Consider the following 17,958-nt stretch of genomic DNA (forward strand, 5'->3'; position numbering starts at 1 on the left):
TAAAGCAAATAAATAAATATCTTGTTGTTGCTTTAAAACTAAACAAAATTTAACAAAACTTAAAAGTAGCATTTCTGGCAGCTTATTTGAAATGTCAAATTTAAAGAACTTTCTGGAATCGGTCACAGAATCTCTTAAGGATGAAGATTTTAGGTTTTCTACTTTTTCATAAAACTGTTTTTAAATGATTATTAAGGGTATTACTAAAATACGGGATGCGAAAAGTTTTCTCTTGTGCTTTATACTCAATTTCGCATCAACCCTTGATCTTTAAAGTCAATCCCACACCACTCCTTAGCCCTTTAGATAAAAACAGCAATCATCCCGCAGAAAAGTACAAAAATTCCGTTCCGTCCCGCATTCCGCGAATTTTTGTTAACGTTTACATACGGTCCCGCTCTATCCCGCATCCTGTACTTTAGTATTGTCCATTATTAATCATTGTTTACATATCAAACGTGGACCCTTAATGTGGTTGGCAAAAAGATTCTGTTTTTAATCTTTTATGATTTTATTATAAACTTAATTTTAATTTTTTTTGCAATTTAAAAATAAACTTTTTGGTCAAATTTAAATTATTTTAAGAAACAACATTTCTGTTGGAGATTTTGAACAAATTAAATCAAAATTAAAAGATTTTATGAATATTGAAAAATATGAAATAATTTTATGTTTTCGAGCACTTAGAAATTCTTGTGTTAACAGCAAAAGAAATCAAAATATTATTTTGTAAGTCTATACTTTTTTATTTTATTTTTATTCTATTTTGGTTTTTCGCACATTGATAAAAGTAAATAATAAATACGATATACAACTAATATTACAACAATGCGACGGGAAAAAATTATATTTATTTATTTATTTTTTCTTATATTTATTTATTTAAAAATTATATTTATTTATTTATTTTTCTTAAGTATTTGTTAAAAACCAACAGTAATCTAACACAATTAAATTATTTTTTTAGAAATTTGGAAATTCCAAGCTCATCCGTTGATGTTTTAAATTATTTGGTCAATCAGGAAGCTGTGGATAAAACTGGTTGGTATTGTTTAAATATAATTGGGTTTAGTTATATCTATAATGTTATAACACCTTATGTGAAATAAAAATTAAAATGAAATTACTTGCTGTTACATTTTCAATTGCATTTTTTAATTTTTTTTATCAGTAAATAGTTGTAAAGCGTAGGATTAATATAATCTTGTTTATCTTATATAAAGTTTTGTTTTTAAGGGTTGGTTTTAAACTGTTTTAATTTTTTTATTGTTTTGTTAATTTAATATTTCATTACAAATTAAAATTTATTTTTAGCTCTTAATTGTGGAATTCAATTTCTTTGTAATTTTGTTTCTGGAAATCCCCTAAACCAAGAAAAAGTTTGGGATTTGATATCAACCAATTTGTTAAAGTGAATTTATTTAATTTTTTGTCTCAATTAACTTTCAATATTACTTTATATATAAACCGGCAGCATTGTGTATTGGTGAGAACACTTTTTACACCACCGTGAGGTCATGGGTTCAATCCTCACTGATCTCATACTGTAGCGCTCTTGAGTAAGGCGCTATAAACGGTATAAACTTCTGCTGAGCCAACACTTAATTAGCAGCATAATTATCAGGCAATTGTAATCAATAATATCCTAAACTGCCAAAGGCAACTTGAGACTGGGTCAGAGTAACTGATGTTACTCTATGTTTAAGTCGTGCATTCGACTTTTCTACATCGAGGATAAAGATATATACAAAAAAAATAATTTAATAAACTAATTTTTTTTTGTTATATTTTTAGGTCTTTGTTTATCCTCGATGACAATAAAATAACCACTCTGTGTACGATGTTAATGTACAATTGTTTAAAGTCTCAAAATATTGAAAATATTGTGGAAAATTATTTTGATTTAATTGAAATTATTTGTGGAAAACTTGATTTAATGACGGATCAATGTTGGGGGTTGGTTAAAATATTTTAAATTATATTTTCATTATAAAATAATTTTCTTAATTTAGTATTTATTAATACAATTGTTTTTTTCTATTTTAAAATTTAATTTATTTTTATTTAGGATCTTTTGCATTAAGGAACATTTCCTAAAATCTCCCAGATTTTTTCCTTTAATATTTAAACAAGAAAATGAAAATTGCAAGTAAAAATTTTGTTAATTTAGTACTTTAAGTAAGTTAGAAATAGGTTTTAAACATTTATTTATTATTACATAATATTACTATAGTTAATTTTTTTCTTTTAAGTATTGACAGTAATTCTTTTTGATTAGATGCAATGTATTGGATGTTTTAACTAATATGGTGGAGAATGTCAACTGTCAATCAAATAAGACCTATCAATCAAACGAGGGCTGTCAATTAAGGGAGGGCTGTCAATTAAATGAGGGCTGTCAATTAAATGAGGGCTGTCAATCAAATGAGAGCTGTCAATCAAACCAAGAAATTGCCTTTGATCAAATTTTGATTTTTATTTGTGATTATTTTATTAAATATTGCAAAGAAATGAAATTATTATTTAATGAACAGGTCAAATTTTTATTTAAAAGTTAATTTAATTATGTACTTACTAAATTTCTATTTTTTTAACTGTTATTTTAAAATGGCTTACTATTAGTAATAACGGAGTATATAATTAATTTTGTTTTCCTTTTTTGCAGAAATCTTTAACTTTGTTTAAAATTTTGAACTTATTGTGCCAATTTTCATTGGTTGATGTCTACCAATCACAATTAAGTGAAGACAATTTACTTCATGAGGTCATAAGTAAGTACCTTACCACATTGTCAAACGATTTAAAACATTTTTTGAACCTACTGTTAATAAAAAATATAATTTTTTAAACATATTTGATTAAAATAGTTGTATAAATACGAAAAAGTAGAAAATTTTCCTGTTAGGTATTTTACGCGAATCGACGCAAAATCAACCACAAAATAGTTGGCGAGTTGGCGTTTCAGAGCACCCGGTAGTCAACATAAAACGAAGTTTGATTCAATTTATTGGAAACATTTCCTACAAGAACAAAATTATCCAAAATCAAGTAATTTAAAGTTTGTTTATGTAAATATCTTATTAAAAATATTAATTTTTTAACTTTTATTATGTATGAGGTTTTAATGTTGGGGTAACTACTTTTAAATCTGATAAAGTTTCTACTCGGTCACGTGGTTTTGCGTCACTAAAAAAATAAAATTTTTAAATCAAAAATTACCGGAAAAGCAAATTAATTAAAAAAACAAATTTTAAGCAAAAACGATTTTGCTAATTAGTTAAGAATTGTTAATTAAAATCTAATAAAAAAACGCTGACTAGAATTTAACAATTGCATATTGCAAAATAATTTAAATAAATTAAATTTATTTTCTTTTTGTTTACGTTTAAATATTTATAAATTCACTGTTTTTAATTAATTATAAAACTTCCGTTCATTTAAAATGAAATAATTGTTTTAACTTCCCCATTATTACAACATAATCGATTCATTGTTGATCGTCAATCAATTGCTTGTTGTTGATTGGTCGTGGTTGGTCACGTGGTCTGTCTGCGTTATTGTAAAATTAAATCAAACCAAAAAAATTTAAAAAGTAAAAAAAAAGGTTTAGAACAGAAAAACAAGAATTACAAAACTGTTTTTATATTGGTTTAAATTAATTGATTTTAAGTTTTTAAATTTCATTATGACGTCATCAGATTAGATCACGTACGAACCTAATTATTTTAATAATTAAAAATTGAAAACAATAGAGTCATTGTTGACCATAAATCAGTTGTATTAATGCAAAACAATATCGTTTGTTATATGATTGTGACGTCATAGGACTTGGTATAAAAGCGTTTGTTTTGTGAAACTTTTTGTTTTGTAACAATTAGATTTTTTAATATTAGCGAGTTTATAAATGTTTGATAAAAATTGTTTCTTAAGTTTTTGTTTTGTTATAATTTAAATTCAGATTTAAAATAAATATTTCTAAAGTTAATTTTTATGGTTTTTTAGTTAAAATAAAAGCTGGGCAAAAAATTATTTTAATTAAATTTATTTAAACCATATTTTTAAACAATTTTAATAAGCGTTATCTGTGAAGTAATGGTTGGTTTTTATTTATTTGATAAAGTTAAATTGGTTAAACAATAGAATCGTGAATTAACTTAAAATTTTGATTGTTTATCATAATAGGATATTATCGAACCGTCTGTTACCATCATCATTTTCACTTTTTTATTATTTCCTTTTTAACATCCGGGCCGCATGGTTTGTTGGTCACGTGATCTTATAATATTAAAGTCATTTTGTCTGGGTTTAGTTTGTTAAAGTTTTGGTTAAAATTTTGGGGTAAATTGTGATTTTTAGTTTGTTAAATAGTCATTGTTACGTTACAGTTAGATCGATTTAAGTTATAGTGACGTCATAAATACTAAATTATAGACTTGCGCGATATTTTAAGTGATTAAACTTGAAGTTAAAACTTTTAGAAATACGTCATAATATAATGACGTTGTAATGAAATGAAATGACGTTTGACCACGTGACCGAGTAGAAACTTTTTCAGCTTAGGTTTGGTGTTTGTAGTTGAACAAAATAAAAGTGTTTGCTACTATCACCAAGCATTGTGCTGGCGAACACTGTCTGCGCTCGAGTTAGGGTGATGGGCGACTTTGAGGGGGTAAATTATTTTTGGGATAATTTTGGGTACATATTGGGGGGTAACTTTGGATACATATTGGGGTTAACTTTGGATACATATTGGGGTTAACTTTGGATACATATTGGGGTTAACTTTGGATACATATTGGGGGTAACTTTGGATACATATTGGGGTTAACTTTGGGTACATATTGGGGGGTAACTTTGGATACATATTGGGGTTAACTTTGGATACATATTGTGGGGGGGGACTTTAAACACTTGGGGAGGGGGGTAGTATTGTAGTCTTTTTTTAGGGGAATTTAGATGGGTTTATTTTAGTTAGGGGCTTAATTTAAATGCACAGTTAAGGGGGGTTGGGAATTTTTTTTTTTTAGTTTTGGGTGTTGTAAAATATTTTTGTTTACTTTTTTTTTAAATAAAATTATTTATGTTGAATTTTTTAATATTTTTTGTCCTCAAAGTTGTTTTTTAATTTTTTGATTAAAATTGCGAATATTTTAAAATGTTAAAAAACTTGATTTTAGGTTCGTGAGTTGGGTGGAATTGAATTAATTTTACAAAACTCTAAAATTGATGAAAATAATCCTTGTAAGTTGATTAAAATTAATGTTTTTTTTTACTTTAAATTTTATTAATTACTTTCAAGTTTTTTATTGTTTTTACTTTATTTATAACGTCACAGTTATTCGACAATGGGCTGTCCTTGCGATCCGAAATCTTTGCGAAGACAATCTAGAAAACCAGGTACGTGACGTCATTTTATTTAGTAATTACGTCATAGTTTCCGATGGTTCCCAACATCATAACATTTTATTCTGACGTCATACTAACTAACTAACTAGAACGTTATTAACTTGCGATGTTGTGTTGTTTTATGACGTCATAATCGATTGTTATGTTGTTAGGAGATCGTCGGCGCCCTCGAGCGGAAATCGGTCGTGCGGAACCCGATGTTTGAAAACTCTGGCCTCGAAGTGATCGAGGCTGATAACGGGGTTTTGAGACTACAAAAAAAGGCTGCAAATAGCGACGCGAGACTACACGAATCCTAAATAAGGGTTGTAACCGAAACATGTTTTTTTTTTAAAGTGTGGCGCGCCACAGAATTAAAAAAACTTTTGTTCAAATATATTTATTTTTCGTTATAAAAATTGTTCGACAAATTAAACAAAAAACATAAATAAAAAAAAAGTTTTCTTCAAGTGAAGAAAGTCGTCCAATGTTGAAACACAATGAAAAGATGATTAAATACTTAAGTATGGCTTCGAATACTGTTTAACTTGACATAATACTTGTTTAACTTGATTAATTAATTAAAGAATTATTTTTTAATTATTATTTTTAAAATGGAATTTTATTTGATTTAAAAAAAAGTTTTTTTTTCGCTTTTCTCATCTTACGAAAGTCTGTGTCTGCTCTTTACTCTCTTCTAGTGGTGGCTTTGTTTCCTCTGATTACATTTGACCTTGAGATAAGTTCGAAGGTCATGACCTCAGGGTCAAAGGTCATTTACAGGTGTATATTTTAACGTTTTTCTGGCATTCCTCGCACGTGACATTGCAGCACCAGAAAAAGCGGCAATTACATTTCTCAGTGATCACGTGTTCTTTGACCTTATGACCTCGACCACAGCAGAGTTTTCCGCATCCGTCATTTCCGGTCGAAGTGGCGTTGCACTGGCGCCCCTTAGTGCCCAAACTTCCGACCGTTTTGTTTTTGCGGCAGAAATTCGGAGATTTTTCGATGTAGACCAAACTGTCTTTATTTGGTTTTCCCGATTGTCTTTTCGATCTCACAACAATCGCCCGCGGGATGTCGCTGCTCGACTCTTTGATGTACATGGGGGCAACGTGGACAGCTTGATCAAACTTGGCCTTCAGGATGTCGCCAACTTCTCGAAATTCAGGCAGAGCATACCAGCATGTGTGTAAAGTACATGCACCTGATATACCGTGGCATCTACACATCATCTTCAGGTTGTTTTTCACCACCTAGCGGAAATAAAAATTGCGATTTTAATGCAAAAGCCAACACGATAAACGGAGGAATTTTTTAGCGTTATACTTAAAGCTAGGGCTATGCCATTTTAATAACTTAAAAAAAGATTTAATAATAGTCATATATAAATTTTTAGCGGAAACACAAAAGGGTTTAGGGCAAAATTAAAACAGTTTTTACTGAAAAAATTGGGCTATGATATATTAATACAACTTGTGTTAAGCATTTTTAAATGGCATTTAAACAATATTAGTGTTATTTAAGGGGACTTCAATTAAGGTTTTTTTGTGAGTTAACATTAGCAAAAACCTAGTACAAATCTCATTTTATCAGTACCGTCAAGCTGACAATTTTTTCAACTTAACCAAGTATTTAATAAACTTGTTAAAATTTATATTTCAACATCAACATTAACATGAACTCACCCTCCTTCCTGCTTCGTAGTTATGCCGATTCATCAACACGTCAGCACTCTGCCTCGATCCCTCAGCAGTCGTGAACGCTGTTGTATATTGTAACCCGAAGGTCAAATCCACCGAGCACCCGCCCCACTGCCATTTGCTCACCACCTCTCTTTTTACCCCTTCGCCCCCCTTCTGTTTGGGGTTCTGACGTCGCCTGATTCGATGGTTTCGTTGGTTTCCCATGTTTGCGCATTCACACCCGCTGTAATAAAAATATTGGGGTTTAGTCGTTGTAGCGAAAAAATTGGAGTTTAGTCGTTGTAGCGAAAAAGTTGGGGTTTAGTCGTTGTAGCGAAAAAGTTTGGGTTAAGTCGTTGTAGCGAAAAAGTTTTTTTTTTTCGTTGTAGCGAAAGAGTCGGGTTTTATCAAAAATTTTTTTCTCCTTTTTTAAAAATAGTTATTTTAATTTATGCTATTTACATGACAAAGATAGTTTGGTGTTTTTCCTGTAGTTTAAAATAAAGATACATTGTTATCCAACTATGATGTCATAAATATTTGCAACAATTCGTAATTGTTTGTTTTGAAGTTTATTTAAATAGAAGTCGAACAATGATTTACATTAGTTCTAGTTTGTTTAGCGAAGTTGTAAACTTATAAGAATCGGCTTATGTTCCTTTAATTCTAGAACGTTTTTGTCATCTTTGTCAGGAGAGGAATATTGTGGCTTTAAAGTGCTTTTAATAAATAATATTTGTGCAAAGTTTGCCGATATTTGAAAAAAATAAAAACTAAAAAAAATAAATAAAATAAATAAAAAAAAATAAAATAAAAACTCATCTTATCATTTATTTAAATTTTTATTTTTGATTAAAATTTATTTTAAAGATCAAAAAAATCGAAAAAATATTTTAAAATTTAATCCTTTATAAAATCATGTTTTGCGGTTATGACGTCACAATATCCATATCGTGTTTAGCGGTTAACCCGATACCATTAGCGACCATTAACATCTTAGGTTCCCGATGACACAACATAGTTGTGACGTCATAGAGAGGGTAAAACGGAACAATGAAAGCAGAAAATATGTTATTTAAGCTTTTAAACGATTGTAATTTTGAGTTTTTGAATATTTTGTCTGAAATTTAACCCAAGCTTAAACCTTGAACAAGTTGAAACAGATTAAAATGTCAATTTGTTTGTTTAATAAATCGTGTTTGTAATTATAACAATGAATTATTATCAGTTAAACAATTCGCCCTTTGTCTTACAATAATATATATTTGGATTAATTGGTAGCTTCTTATTTTGAATTGTTAAGAAGTACAAACTCATTATTTTTTAATTGAAATAATGCGCCATTGTTTAAACAATCGAATCTCAATATTACTTGTTAGCAACAATGTTAAAGCAATTAAACAACAATGAAATAACAATGGTATAACAATGACACAACAATGTACCTTATTTCTCCATTCGCACAATCAGTTACGACAGAATGAAGAATTCCTGCAGCGGCGATCGCGCAATCAAAAGCTGTTTCTTTAGAAGCTAAAAACAAAATAAAAAATTATTAAAATTCTTTTTTTTTAACAACAAAAAAATGCAAAAAAAAATAATCTAAAAATGTCCAAAAATAATCTAAAATGTGGATAATAAAACTAACAATATCGTAGTGAATTAAACACTTAAATTACATGCATTATTTTTAATAAAAATGGTCAAATTCGTAAAATAAGTTGTGCGCAATTTTAATTAGGTGAAATTAATAATAAAATAACTTTTTGTTATTTAAAATAATGCCAACATTTGGGTATAACTTTATTTAAAAATGGCGGAGTAATATTGTTAACAATACAGACGCGGAATAATATCCAACAAAACTAATTTGTTTTGTCATTGTAACAAGGTCGAACAAAGAATCTTTGATCTCCCGCCACGTGTATGGGGGACACGTAAAATAAACAAAAAGTTGAAACGCTTCATCGAAAATTCGAAACTCCGTGACAAAAATTTATTTTGAAATTTTTTTTGACGATTTTTTTAAAGTTTGGAAATTTGTGGATCATTTTAAAGCCCGGTTCTCACGTGGATATGAGAGTTTAAGTTTATTTTGTGTAAGATCATTGAATAGAGATGTTAAATACTTATTTGTAATACCTTATCTTTAGTTTAACATCTATTTTTGTAAGGTTTAAAACTTGAAATAAAGTTTCACAAAACACAATGAATTTAAACCGAATAAAAACATGAGATTTTTGGAGTTTTCGAAACTCGAATTTTCGTCGAAAAATCACGGAATTGTCATTACCCCGAATTTAATTCTTCATTGACGCGTGGAACACTTGCGTGCAGTTTTGATCGAGCAGAAACCGTGACTGATTCGCGTGCGTGCCACACATAGCGTGGCGTGTGGCAAAATCAAGACCCAAACTCGAGATTTAAATTTAATTAACTCCACAAACTTAATATTAATTAATTAAAATTTGCTTCCTTAAAATAAACATTTATTTGGTCACGTGATGGATTTTCACCAATCGTGCGTGTCGAACGTGGTCACGTGTTTAAATTCCATTGTTGGTCATGCGCGTAGTTCACGCATAATTGTGACGTCACTGCAGTTGATGTGTTGTCAGTACAAACAATCACGTGACTTATTAACCCACCTGTCATCATCACCTTGCCCCACCCACGTGACCTTCTTGACCTCTCACCTCGGGTCATTTACCCAAGGTCAAATTTCAGACCACACGTGGGTTCAGGTCACGTGGCCTCTCGACATTTTGGTCACGTGATATTTCACGCGTTTTTAATTATGACGTCAACAATACTTTATTGTTTCGATTTTTCGGGGTAAAATGATAATTTAAAACAATTATTTCGTATTTTTTTTGTAAGAAGGGATTTTAAAATTTAAAAATCACAGATTCTTTTAAATTTTAAAGATTTTTATTTTATTTCAAGAGTGTTTAAGAACTGGGTTAAATATTTTCTTGTTTTGATGTTAAACTTACTTTTCTCACATCTTTGGACATGCGAAATTAATTTTGTTGACAAATAAAAGTTATTAAGCGAGGAAAAAACATAATAATTTGTAGAAATATTTACAAATTTAAACCTAGTGGATTATGGAATGATTTCCATGTTTATGAATTTAATAAAACATTAAATAAACATATAACTTTGAACGAACATTGTCGAATAAAATGCTCAAATGAACCTTAAATATTTGCATAGTAGTAAACTTTTAACTATCTTACAAATTAATTTTAATATATTTTATGTTTTTTTACATTTTTTGTTTCTTAAAAAAATGATTAAACCTTATTTAAAATTTTTTAATTGTTGTAGGGAAATTTGTGTGACGTCACAAGAAATTTTTGTGACGTCATAAATGTTAAAAATTTTCGAAATTTCGAAATCGCTGTTTTTTGCCACAAAATTCGAGTTTTAAGTTATTTTTAGACGAAAAATCTGTTTTTGATCAAAATTTTATCACAATTTGTCAAACCTTTTCGCGCTTGGATTTGTTTTTGTCGCGTTTAATCGCGTTTTTACCGCGAAACTTCGATTCTAATCACGTGACATCGTTGCACGTCAAACAAGTTGCTGATTGGCTAAATTTTTATCAGTTCGCGTTGACGGACGAATAAGCGAAAAACAAATTACGGAACAATCGAATAATTGTGACGTCACTGATATCAAGTTATTTTGTGTTTAAAATGGGAAATTCTTAAAAAATTGTTTCTAAAAAAATAATAACTTAGAAAAATAACAAAAAAAAACTTTTAAAGTTGGTTTGTCTAAACCTACAATTTTAACCCCTTAAAATTTAATATATTCACCCCCTAAAATAACCCCATTTTTACTTCCTAATTTAACCCCATTTTTATAATTAAAAAACTATTTTTAAACTCCAACCAAGTTCACTGGAGCGGAAATAATTATTAAAACCAAAACTATAGACATCACATAAAATTGAATTTCTTTGTCGGCTCCGAGACCGAAAATAAATAATTTCTTAAAATTAATTCGAATTTTAATTTATTTAAAGTTTGTGGCGCGTCGGTTGCTGACTTAAATAAATAAATAATTTCGTAGAAAATTGGGTTTTATTTTTTGGGGTTTGGAGAAATTACTTTAATTAGAATTGGGTATGTAAATTTTCATAAAAAATGTTAGAAAGCATTAAACGATTTTTGGAAAATCTTAGAACCGTAAAATACAAGAGAGAATTAGGCAGGGCCGTTAAGTACAAGTGACCCCAATTATATTTTAAGTTTTAAGAGCTGCGTCTATTAAGGGTTTATTATTAAAATATTTAAGTTTGTATCGCCTTTGTTAAAAGTGTTACGTCACAATTAATGGTATCACAAAATGTGACGTCACAAAAAAGCACTTATAATTTTGAATAATTAAAATCGTTTTTAGAATTTAACCCCTCTTAAATTTACCCTCTAATTTGACGTCATAATCTTACCTATTTTCAAGCTCGTCCCGAACATCCCACCCTTCTTCTTGTGTTTACAATTCCATCGACTATTCCTAAACTGATAATTACATTCATCCCTCGCCATTGCTGCTCCTCTGCTAACCTGCATGAAAGTTATTTAATAAATATGTGATGGTTTAATTTTTAGGTATGATCCAATGGGTTAATAAAAATGGTCCAATAATAATGGTTTAATAAATTGAATGGTCTAGTAATAATGGTCCTATAAAAGAAAATGGTCCAATTTTAGGTTTTTAAAATACGTAAAAACTACCAGTTGTTGTGCGCAGAAAAACGATGTTACGATAGTTTAAATGAGGCAATAAAATCATAGTAGAGGGGACAATTAAATCATAATTTATTATATTAAAATTCGCCTAAATAAATCTGTGTATTAAGCGTATACCAGTAGATATACTAACTCAAAAGTTGGTTAAATGTAGGAACTTTAAATATGCAAAACTTACTGCTGAAATAACAGTTGGTTTCTTTTGGCAAAGTCTTCTTTGCGTTCTAGTGAGATCTGATAAAGCTGCACAAAAAGCATTCGGACCAAGGGCTACAACTGATGATAAGGCTCTGTAGGAAATAATAGGTTTAAACATTATTATTTTGTTAATTTGGGATGAATTGTTAGCAAGTTTATATTAATCTGTAGGAAGGTTAAATTAAATAAAAAATTAAACTTTTGAAGTAAAAAATATTTATTTAAAAGCATTAAAAAATTAATAAGGACTTTAAATTAAAATCTCTTATGGTAGCAATTGTTATAAAGACATAATCACATTCTGTTTATTTTATAAATAAAAACTTAATTTGTTTTCTCTGTTAAAATTTGTTTTAAAATTTTTGTTTTATTTATAAAACATTGAAACTGGGTGAAGCAACTATCGTGGTGTTAAAGTTCGAATCTGCTTCCGTGGTTTAAAAGTTAATGTTCGCTAATTTGTTTTTGGAAAAACAGTTTTAAAAAATTTAAACTCTTACTAATTAGGTTTGTCTGTCTAATTTTATGTTTTAAAAATTTATAAAACCAAAAAAAAGAAAGAAAAAAATATTTTTTTTGCATTTTTGTTTTCGGAAATATGCTCGACTTATTTACTGTTAAAAAAAAACGAACAAAAAAATAAAAATTTCCAAACTAGGTCAACGGGAAACAAGAAAATTTGAACCTTAAACTTTAATTTTAAAAATCGCTAAAAAAAAATTTATTTATTTTTAATTTTCTCAAATTTAAAAAACAATTTAAAAAAATAATAGTTGTTGTTTGTCACAAAAACACACTATGACGTCATAAAGATATCACTTTCGTTAATTAAAATCTTCGCGACTTTATTTTACCCACTTCAAATATTAGCGACCCGTTTCGTGATTTTAAAACGGTCAAAAGTGACGTAATGATGACGTCATAATTGTGGCGAGTGCACGCAATCGATCCTTGCACGCACGACCACACATCACGCAAATTAGGGGTCATATTTTGGGTTAATAAGGGAGCTAGCGGGGGCGTTTTAATGCCCGGGTTCTTAAAAAGATCTTAAATTCACCCCGCCCCTAACCCTGTAATTTTTCCTTTTTGTTACAACATAAAACTCTATTGTGACGTCATAAATAGTAGGAGCGCGTGATAATATTATTTTAAGATAAGAAAATATTAAATTTTGTGTCTCGAGAAAATAACAAAAGTCAACTTTGACCTTTTGTGTAGACTTGTGACGTCATAAACAAGGGCGAGGTCAGATTAAAATTTAAACTTGACCTTGAGGAATTCGTTGGAATAATATTCGAGTTTTGATTGATTGAATTTATTTCAATTTTTGCAAATTCTAGAATTGAAATTTTGAAACCAAGTTTCAAACCAAAATTGTTTCCTGGTTGGTAATAATTTCGACTGTGACGTAACAATGTAGACGACGCGGAAACGACAACAACAAACAATTGGTTTCGAACACGCGACCTTGTTTTCAAAACGCTCAAATTTCGCCAAAAAAGATTTCCGAAAGTTGAAGATTTTTTGACACTTTTTAATAAAGCCGAACTATGACGTCATAATTTAAAAGTTAAAATCTCGATTTTTGGTGTATTAAATATCGAGTTAGGAGATAATTAACCCGGAGGCTGAATTAGAAAAGTTTTAAGCAGTCATAACAAAATCAAATTTGTATAAAACAAAAACTCTTTCACTAAAAAGCCACGTTTTTAAGCCTTAATTTAAACTTGAAATACCGAGTTTTATTTTGAAAGGGTTGACCTTACTATGAAGGTTAAATGATTCGGTTTAAACCATAAGTAAATGAATATTTAATTAATTTTAATTAAGTAAATAAACTAATACATCAAACACGTGGATTTTATATTAAAATTAATCAAATATTCATCCGCGTATAGCAAAACAAATAGTTCCTTAATTACTATTTGTAATATTTACATTTTTTTATTTTTGATGTTTTTTCTGCCTAAAAAACTTACACGAATGTTGATGACGTCATAATCAGAGTGACGCAGGGGATAATAACAAACACGAATCCAACTAATTGTTGTAACAACTTCATTATTACGTCACAAATTAAATTCTTTCAAATTTCGTGAAAATATTTCAAGAAATTGTCGTCGGAATTAATCTTGAAATAAGGTAACACTATTCTTTGATTTCCTGTGCTGTAAAAACCCTTTGATCTTTCGATGTTTTTTGACCTTTAATGACCTCTAATAACCCCGGGGATTGACCAATAATATCAGATTTGTTAAAATTTAGGTTTGTGAATTATTTTAAATATTTCACTTTTGTCTAAATCTGTTAAAAATCAAATTAACTTCGGTTAAAAAGTAGCAAAAATTAGCAAAAATGTCTCATAAGAATTCCTTATAATGACTGTCTAATTAGTCTAATTAATTATCTATCTAATTAGTTAAAAAAGGTTTAAAAAAAACGATTAATCTTCGAGTTTTAAACTCTCAAAAATTTCAAATTTTGAACTTAAAAAAAATTCGCCGTCGCCACTAAAACAACAATCCCACGTTACAATGTTAAATATGACGTCATAATACTTGATAGTATTGTAAATTACGTCATAATCGTATATTAGTAGATTGTCATGGAAACAAAACAAATTGCGACACCTTATTATGGTTGTGACGTCATAAAACAAGATTTGTTTCTTTACAAAAAACAAATCCCGCGTAAATCTGTCAAAATTGATTCCTTTTATGAGATTATGACGTCATAATAAAAAAGGAACTGGTTTGAAATACGAGAATTAAATGATTTTTTATTAAATTTGGTTAAAAATTGAGAAATTTTTGATTTATTGATGAAGTGAGGTTTAAGACACCACCGCAAAAATATTTTTCACTTGAACTTCAAGTGTTCTCATTTATCTTTCTCACCGCCACTTTACTACACAAATATCTCCACTTTAAAGTTATTCGGAAACACTGATTTCGTATATTTTGCACGAAAAAACAAAATTTTTCCTAAATCTCTAAGCAAAAAGTTTTTTCAGACAATTTTTGTTTTGAGTGACGGGTTTTAATGCGGCTTGTCTGCTTATTCATGCGTGAAAAGGACCCATAAAATGGAAAGTGAAATCATTCGGTCCGTGATTTAATGAAAATATTTTCAAAATTACTTCAAAAAACTGTTTTTAAATTAATTTAACAAAAATCCGATGCTATTACTTGAATATTAGTTCTCTATTTTGGCTGCTTGGATTAAAAATCCTAATTATAATCGCTAATTAATTAACTGATTCAACTTTTACGCGAATTTCAATTAAGTCTTATTATTCTAACTCATCTAACTGCAATAACTTTTTTATGACCGATTATTGTTGCAAATTAAGCGGCAAATTACCAGCAAAATTGCCGCAAAATGAGCCTTAAATTCACGATGTACCTGATGTTAGTCTTACTAGCAACATAACCCGAATAAAAAATAAAAAAAATTCTTTCTCTCTGGCTTAAAACTTTTTTTCCAATATTTTGATATTTACTATCCTGGTTAAGGTCTGGTGTTCACGACAATCAATTTATTTTTAAATATTTTTACCTAATTTTGTGTTTTCTATTTAAAATTAAGTTTTAATTAGGTTTATTTTAATTATTTTTTTTTTATTTTTTTTATTTATTTTTTATTTTTTTAATGAAAATATTTTAATGCACTTGTAAATTCCAGGTCTGTGACGTCACTCAAGCACGTGACCTCGAGTGTTGCCAAAAAACTTTCTTAAGTATTTTCGAGTTTTCGTCGAAAATTTGAAGCGATCTTGAACCTTGACCTTTGCTGTTCTAGAACGCGAACGCAGACGACTTTAACAACTACGTAACAATGCCGAAGTGCTTACGTCACAATAAAGGTAATTTCACTCTAGAATCTTAACAATTAACCAAGAAACCAAAAAGCGCGACCGCCGTCCAGGTGATTGTGACGTCACAGATACAACGCGGTGTTTGTGACGTCATCAACGTAGCGTGTATGTTGTAAGACATTCGGAAATTGAATTAACAATGTTTTTCATTGTAGTACATTGTTGTTTTTTGGTAATTGAATAATTCGACCTCGGGTTAAATGTTAATCTTCTTGCGGGCGCCGAACGAAGCAAATCCCGCCGAGAACAGCTGTTTAATCCCGATCGTTATCTTTATTGAATGTTTGTTGTATTTGAACTTTAAAGTTTATGGATTTGTTTAAAAACTATCACTTAGGGGTCACGTCAAGGTCAAGTAAGACAGAAAAATATCGGGGTTATAACTTTAAAACAAAAGTTGTTCTAAACTATCGAGAAAATTTAACATTTTTTTTTTAATTTAAAAAAATTGAGATTTGGATAAAACTTGCTTTAATTTTTTTGGGTTTAACTTTACAACCTTTGACATGTTTACGTAACAATTACCCCATTGTCACGTGATCATTCGCACGTTTTGTGCATTATGGGTTTAAAATAGTTGCAAAATTGGGGGGTTTGGATTATTTAGGGGTTAAAGTTATTTTTAAACGAGATATAGTGTTTTTTAAAGGCTGTCAGACTTCACATTTAGTCATTTTTGGGGGCCATTTTTTACCAAATATTAAACTAAAAAAATAATAAAATAAAGAACCAAAAATCTTTTTAAAAAAAGGTTTTATAAATTTTCAAACAAATTAATTTATTTTTCAACCCAGACATCTGATTCATGTTAGTTTCAATATCACAAGTTTGTTATTATCCGGTCACAATTCTCTTTTATCTTGACAAATTACCATGACAACGAAAAAGCTTTTATTTCCGTTTTAATTCTAAAACCGAAAACGTTTTTTTTTCTCTTTGGAAAATCAGAACGAAATATTATTGAACTTGTTTGGAATTAAGGGCGAGGTTGAATGGAAACAAGTTGTAACATCTGTGTGGGTTCAAAACTTTGTTTTTTTTGTGTGATTTTTTTCATACGAACACATTAAGTAACTTTTTTGTTAAAATTAAAATAGTTTTTTTGCCAATTTTTTTTTTACATTATTAGACATAAAATTTCCGTTTTCTAAATTGTTTTTTTCAATCCACACTCCCCCCCCCCCCCCCCCTCTCCAAACATTTTTACCCACTCTAAACTTTAAATCAACAATTTTTTAACTTTCACACCTTGCTGTTTGTTCGATTTTATTTTATCACAATCGTCGTCGTTTGCATGAATATGACGTCATAATGACAATGTTTGAGCGGGGATTAAATCGTTTTCCCACTTTACGTGAGTTTAGAAAAGTTTTCGCGAGTTTTAAGATTTTGACTCAAGTTTAAATAAAGGCGCGACAGAAAGTAGATCCCGTTAATCCCTCCGCGCCACAATCAAGGTGATTGATCATGCGGATGAATACAGCGCATCCGTGACGTCATAATCACACTAAAACAATCGCGTGACAGATCGCGGAATAACAACAAACTTTTGTGATTTTATTTTAACTCAATCCCCGCGGAGAGTTGAAAAAACTTTTTTATTTTTTTGATTTTTTCGTCGTTTAAAAGTTGAAAGCCAAATCGTGTTAAGACGATGCCGGGTCACGTGACCCCACGAGCCAATGAAAACGAGATAAATATTTACACGTCACGTGTTACTGTGACGTCACAAAAGTCTTTCTTTTAACTTGGGGAAAACTACCGCCACCGTGTGTGTTAAAGTTTTGTTGTGTAAGCTTTTAAATCCGTGTTAAAGCTGATTCTGAGCCCGGAATTAAATTTTAAGTTTTTGAAAATCTTTTAATTTAAAAAATATGCCAGAAATTTAAGAAACTTTTATTTAAAATTTTATTGTCTTAAAAATTGTTTTTTTCATGTTATTTTCTTGCATGGATTTGTAATTTATTATAATTATAAAAATTAACTGGTTTTAATAAAAAAGTTTAGTGAAGTTCAACCGCAAGATGGCAGTAACGAGCATTAA

General features: G+C 29.4%; 2 protein-coding genes across 2 annotated transcripts in view; one reads left to right on the forward strand and one right to left on the reverse strand.

The window, feature by feature from the left end:
* LOC145746034 (ataxin-10-like) lies at nucleotides 1-5,705 on the forward strand. Its single transcript, XM_082564212.1, has 12 exons — nucleotides 1-153; nucleotides 586-729; nucleotides 968-1,041; nucleotides 1,315-1,411; nucleotides 1,795-1,956; nucleotides 2,069-2,149; nucleotides 2,279-2,534; nucleotides 2,666-2,771; nucleotides 2,906-3,048; nucleotides 5,178-5,241; nucleotides 5,336-5,397; nucleotides 5,559-5,705. The coding sequence occupies exons 1-12, from the start codon at nucleotides 92-94 to the stop codon at nucleotides 5,703-5,705; spliced, it is 1,398 nt and encodes a 465-aa protein (XP_082420338.1). The 5' UTR covers nucleotides 1-91.
* LOC145744611 (protein Wnt-7a-like) overlaps nucleotides 5,689-17,958 on the reverse strand; it is a 15,709-nt gene continuing 3,439 nt past the window's right edge. The window contains exons 2-6 of the mRNA XM_082562504.1: nucleotides 12,015-12,126; nucleotides 11,536-11,650; nucleotides 8,519-8,606; nucleotides 7,077-7,317; nucleotides 5,689-6,644 (exon numbers count right to left, since the gene is read on the reverse strand). Of these exons, the coding sequence (XP_082418630.1) occupies nucleotides 6,159-6,644; nucleotides 7,077-7,317; nucleotides 8,519-8,606; nucleotides 11,536-11,650; nucleotides 12,015-12,126 (1,042 nt within the window). The 3' untranslated portion in view covers nucleotides 5,689-6,158. The remainder of the gene's footprint in view (nucleotides 6,645-7,076; nucleotides 7,318-8,518; nucleotides 8,607-11,535; nucleotides 11,651-12,014; nucleotides 12,127-17,958) is intronic.

Source organism: Corella eumyota, chromosome 3 (assembly GCF_963082875.1).
Source record: "Corella eumyota chromosome 3, kaCorEumy4.1, whole genome shotgun sequence".
Classification (NCBI taxonomy): domain Eukaryota; kingdom Metazoa; phylum Chordata; class Ascidiacea; order Phlebobranchia; family Corellidae; genus Corella; species Corella eumyota.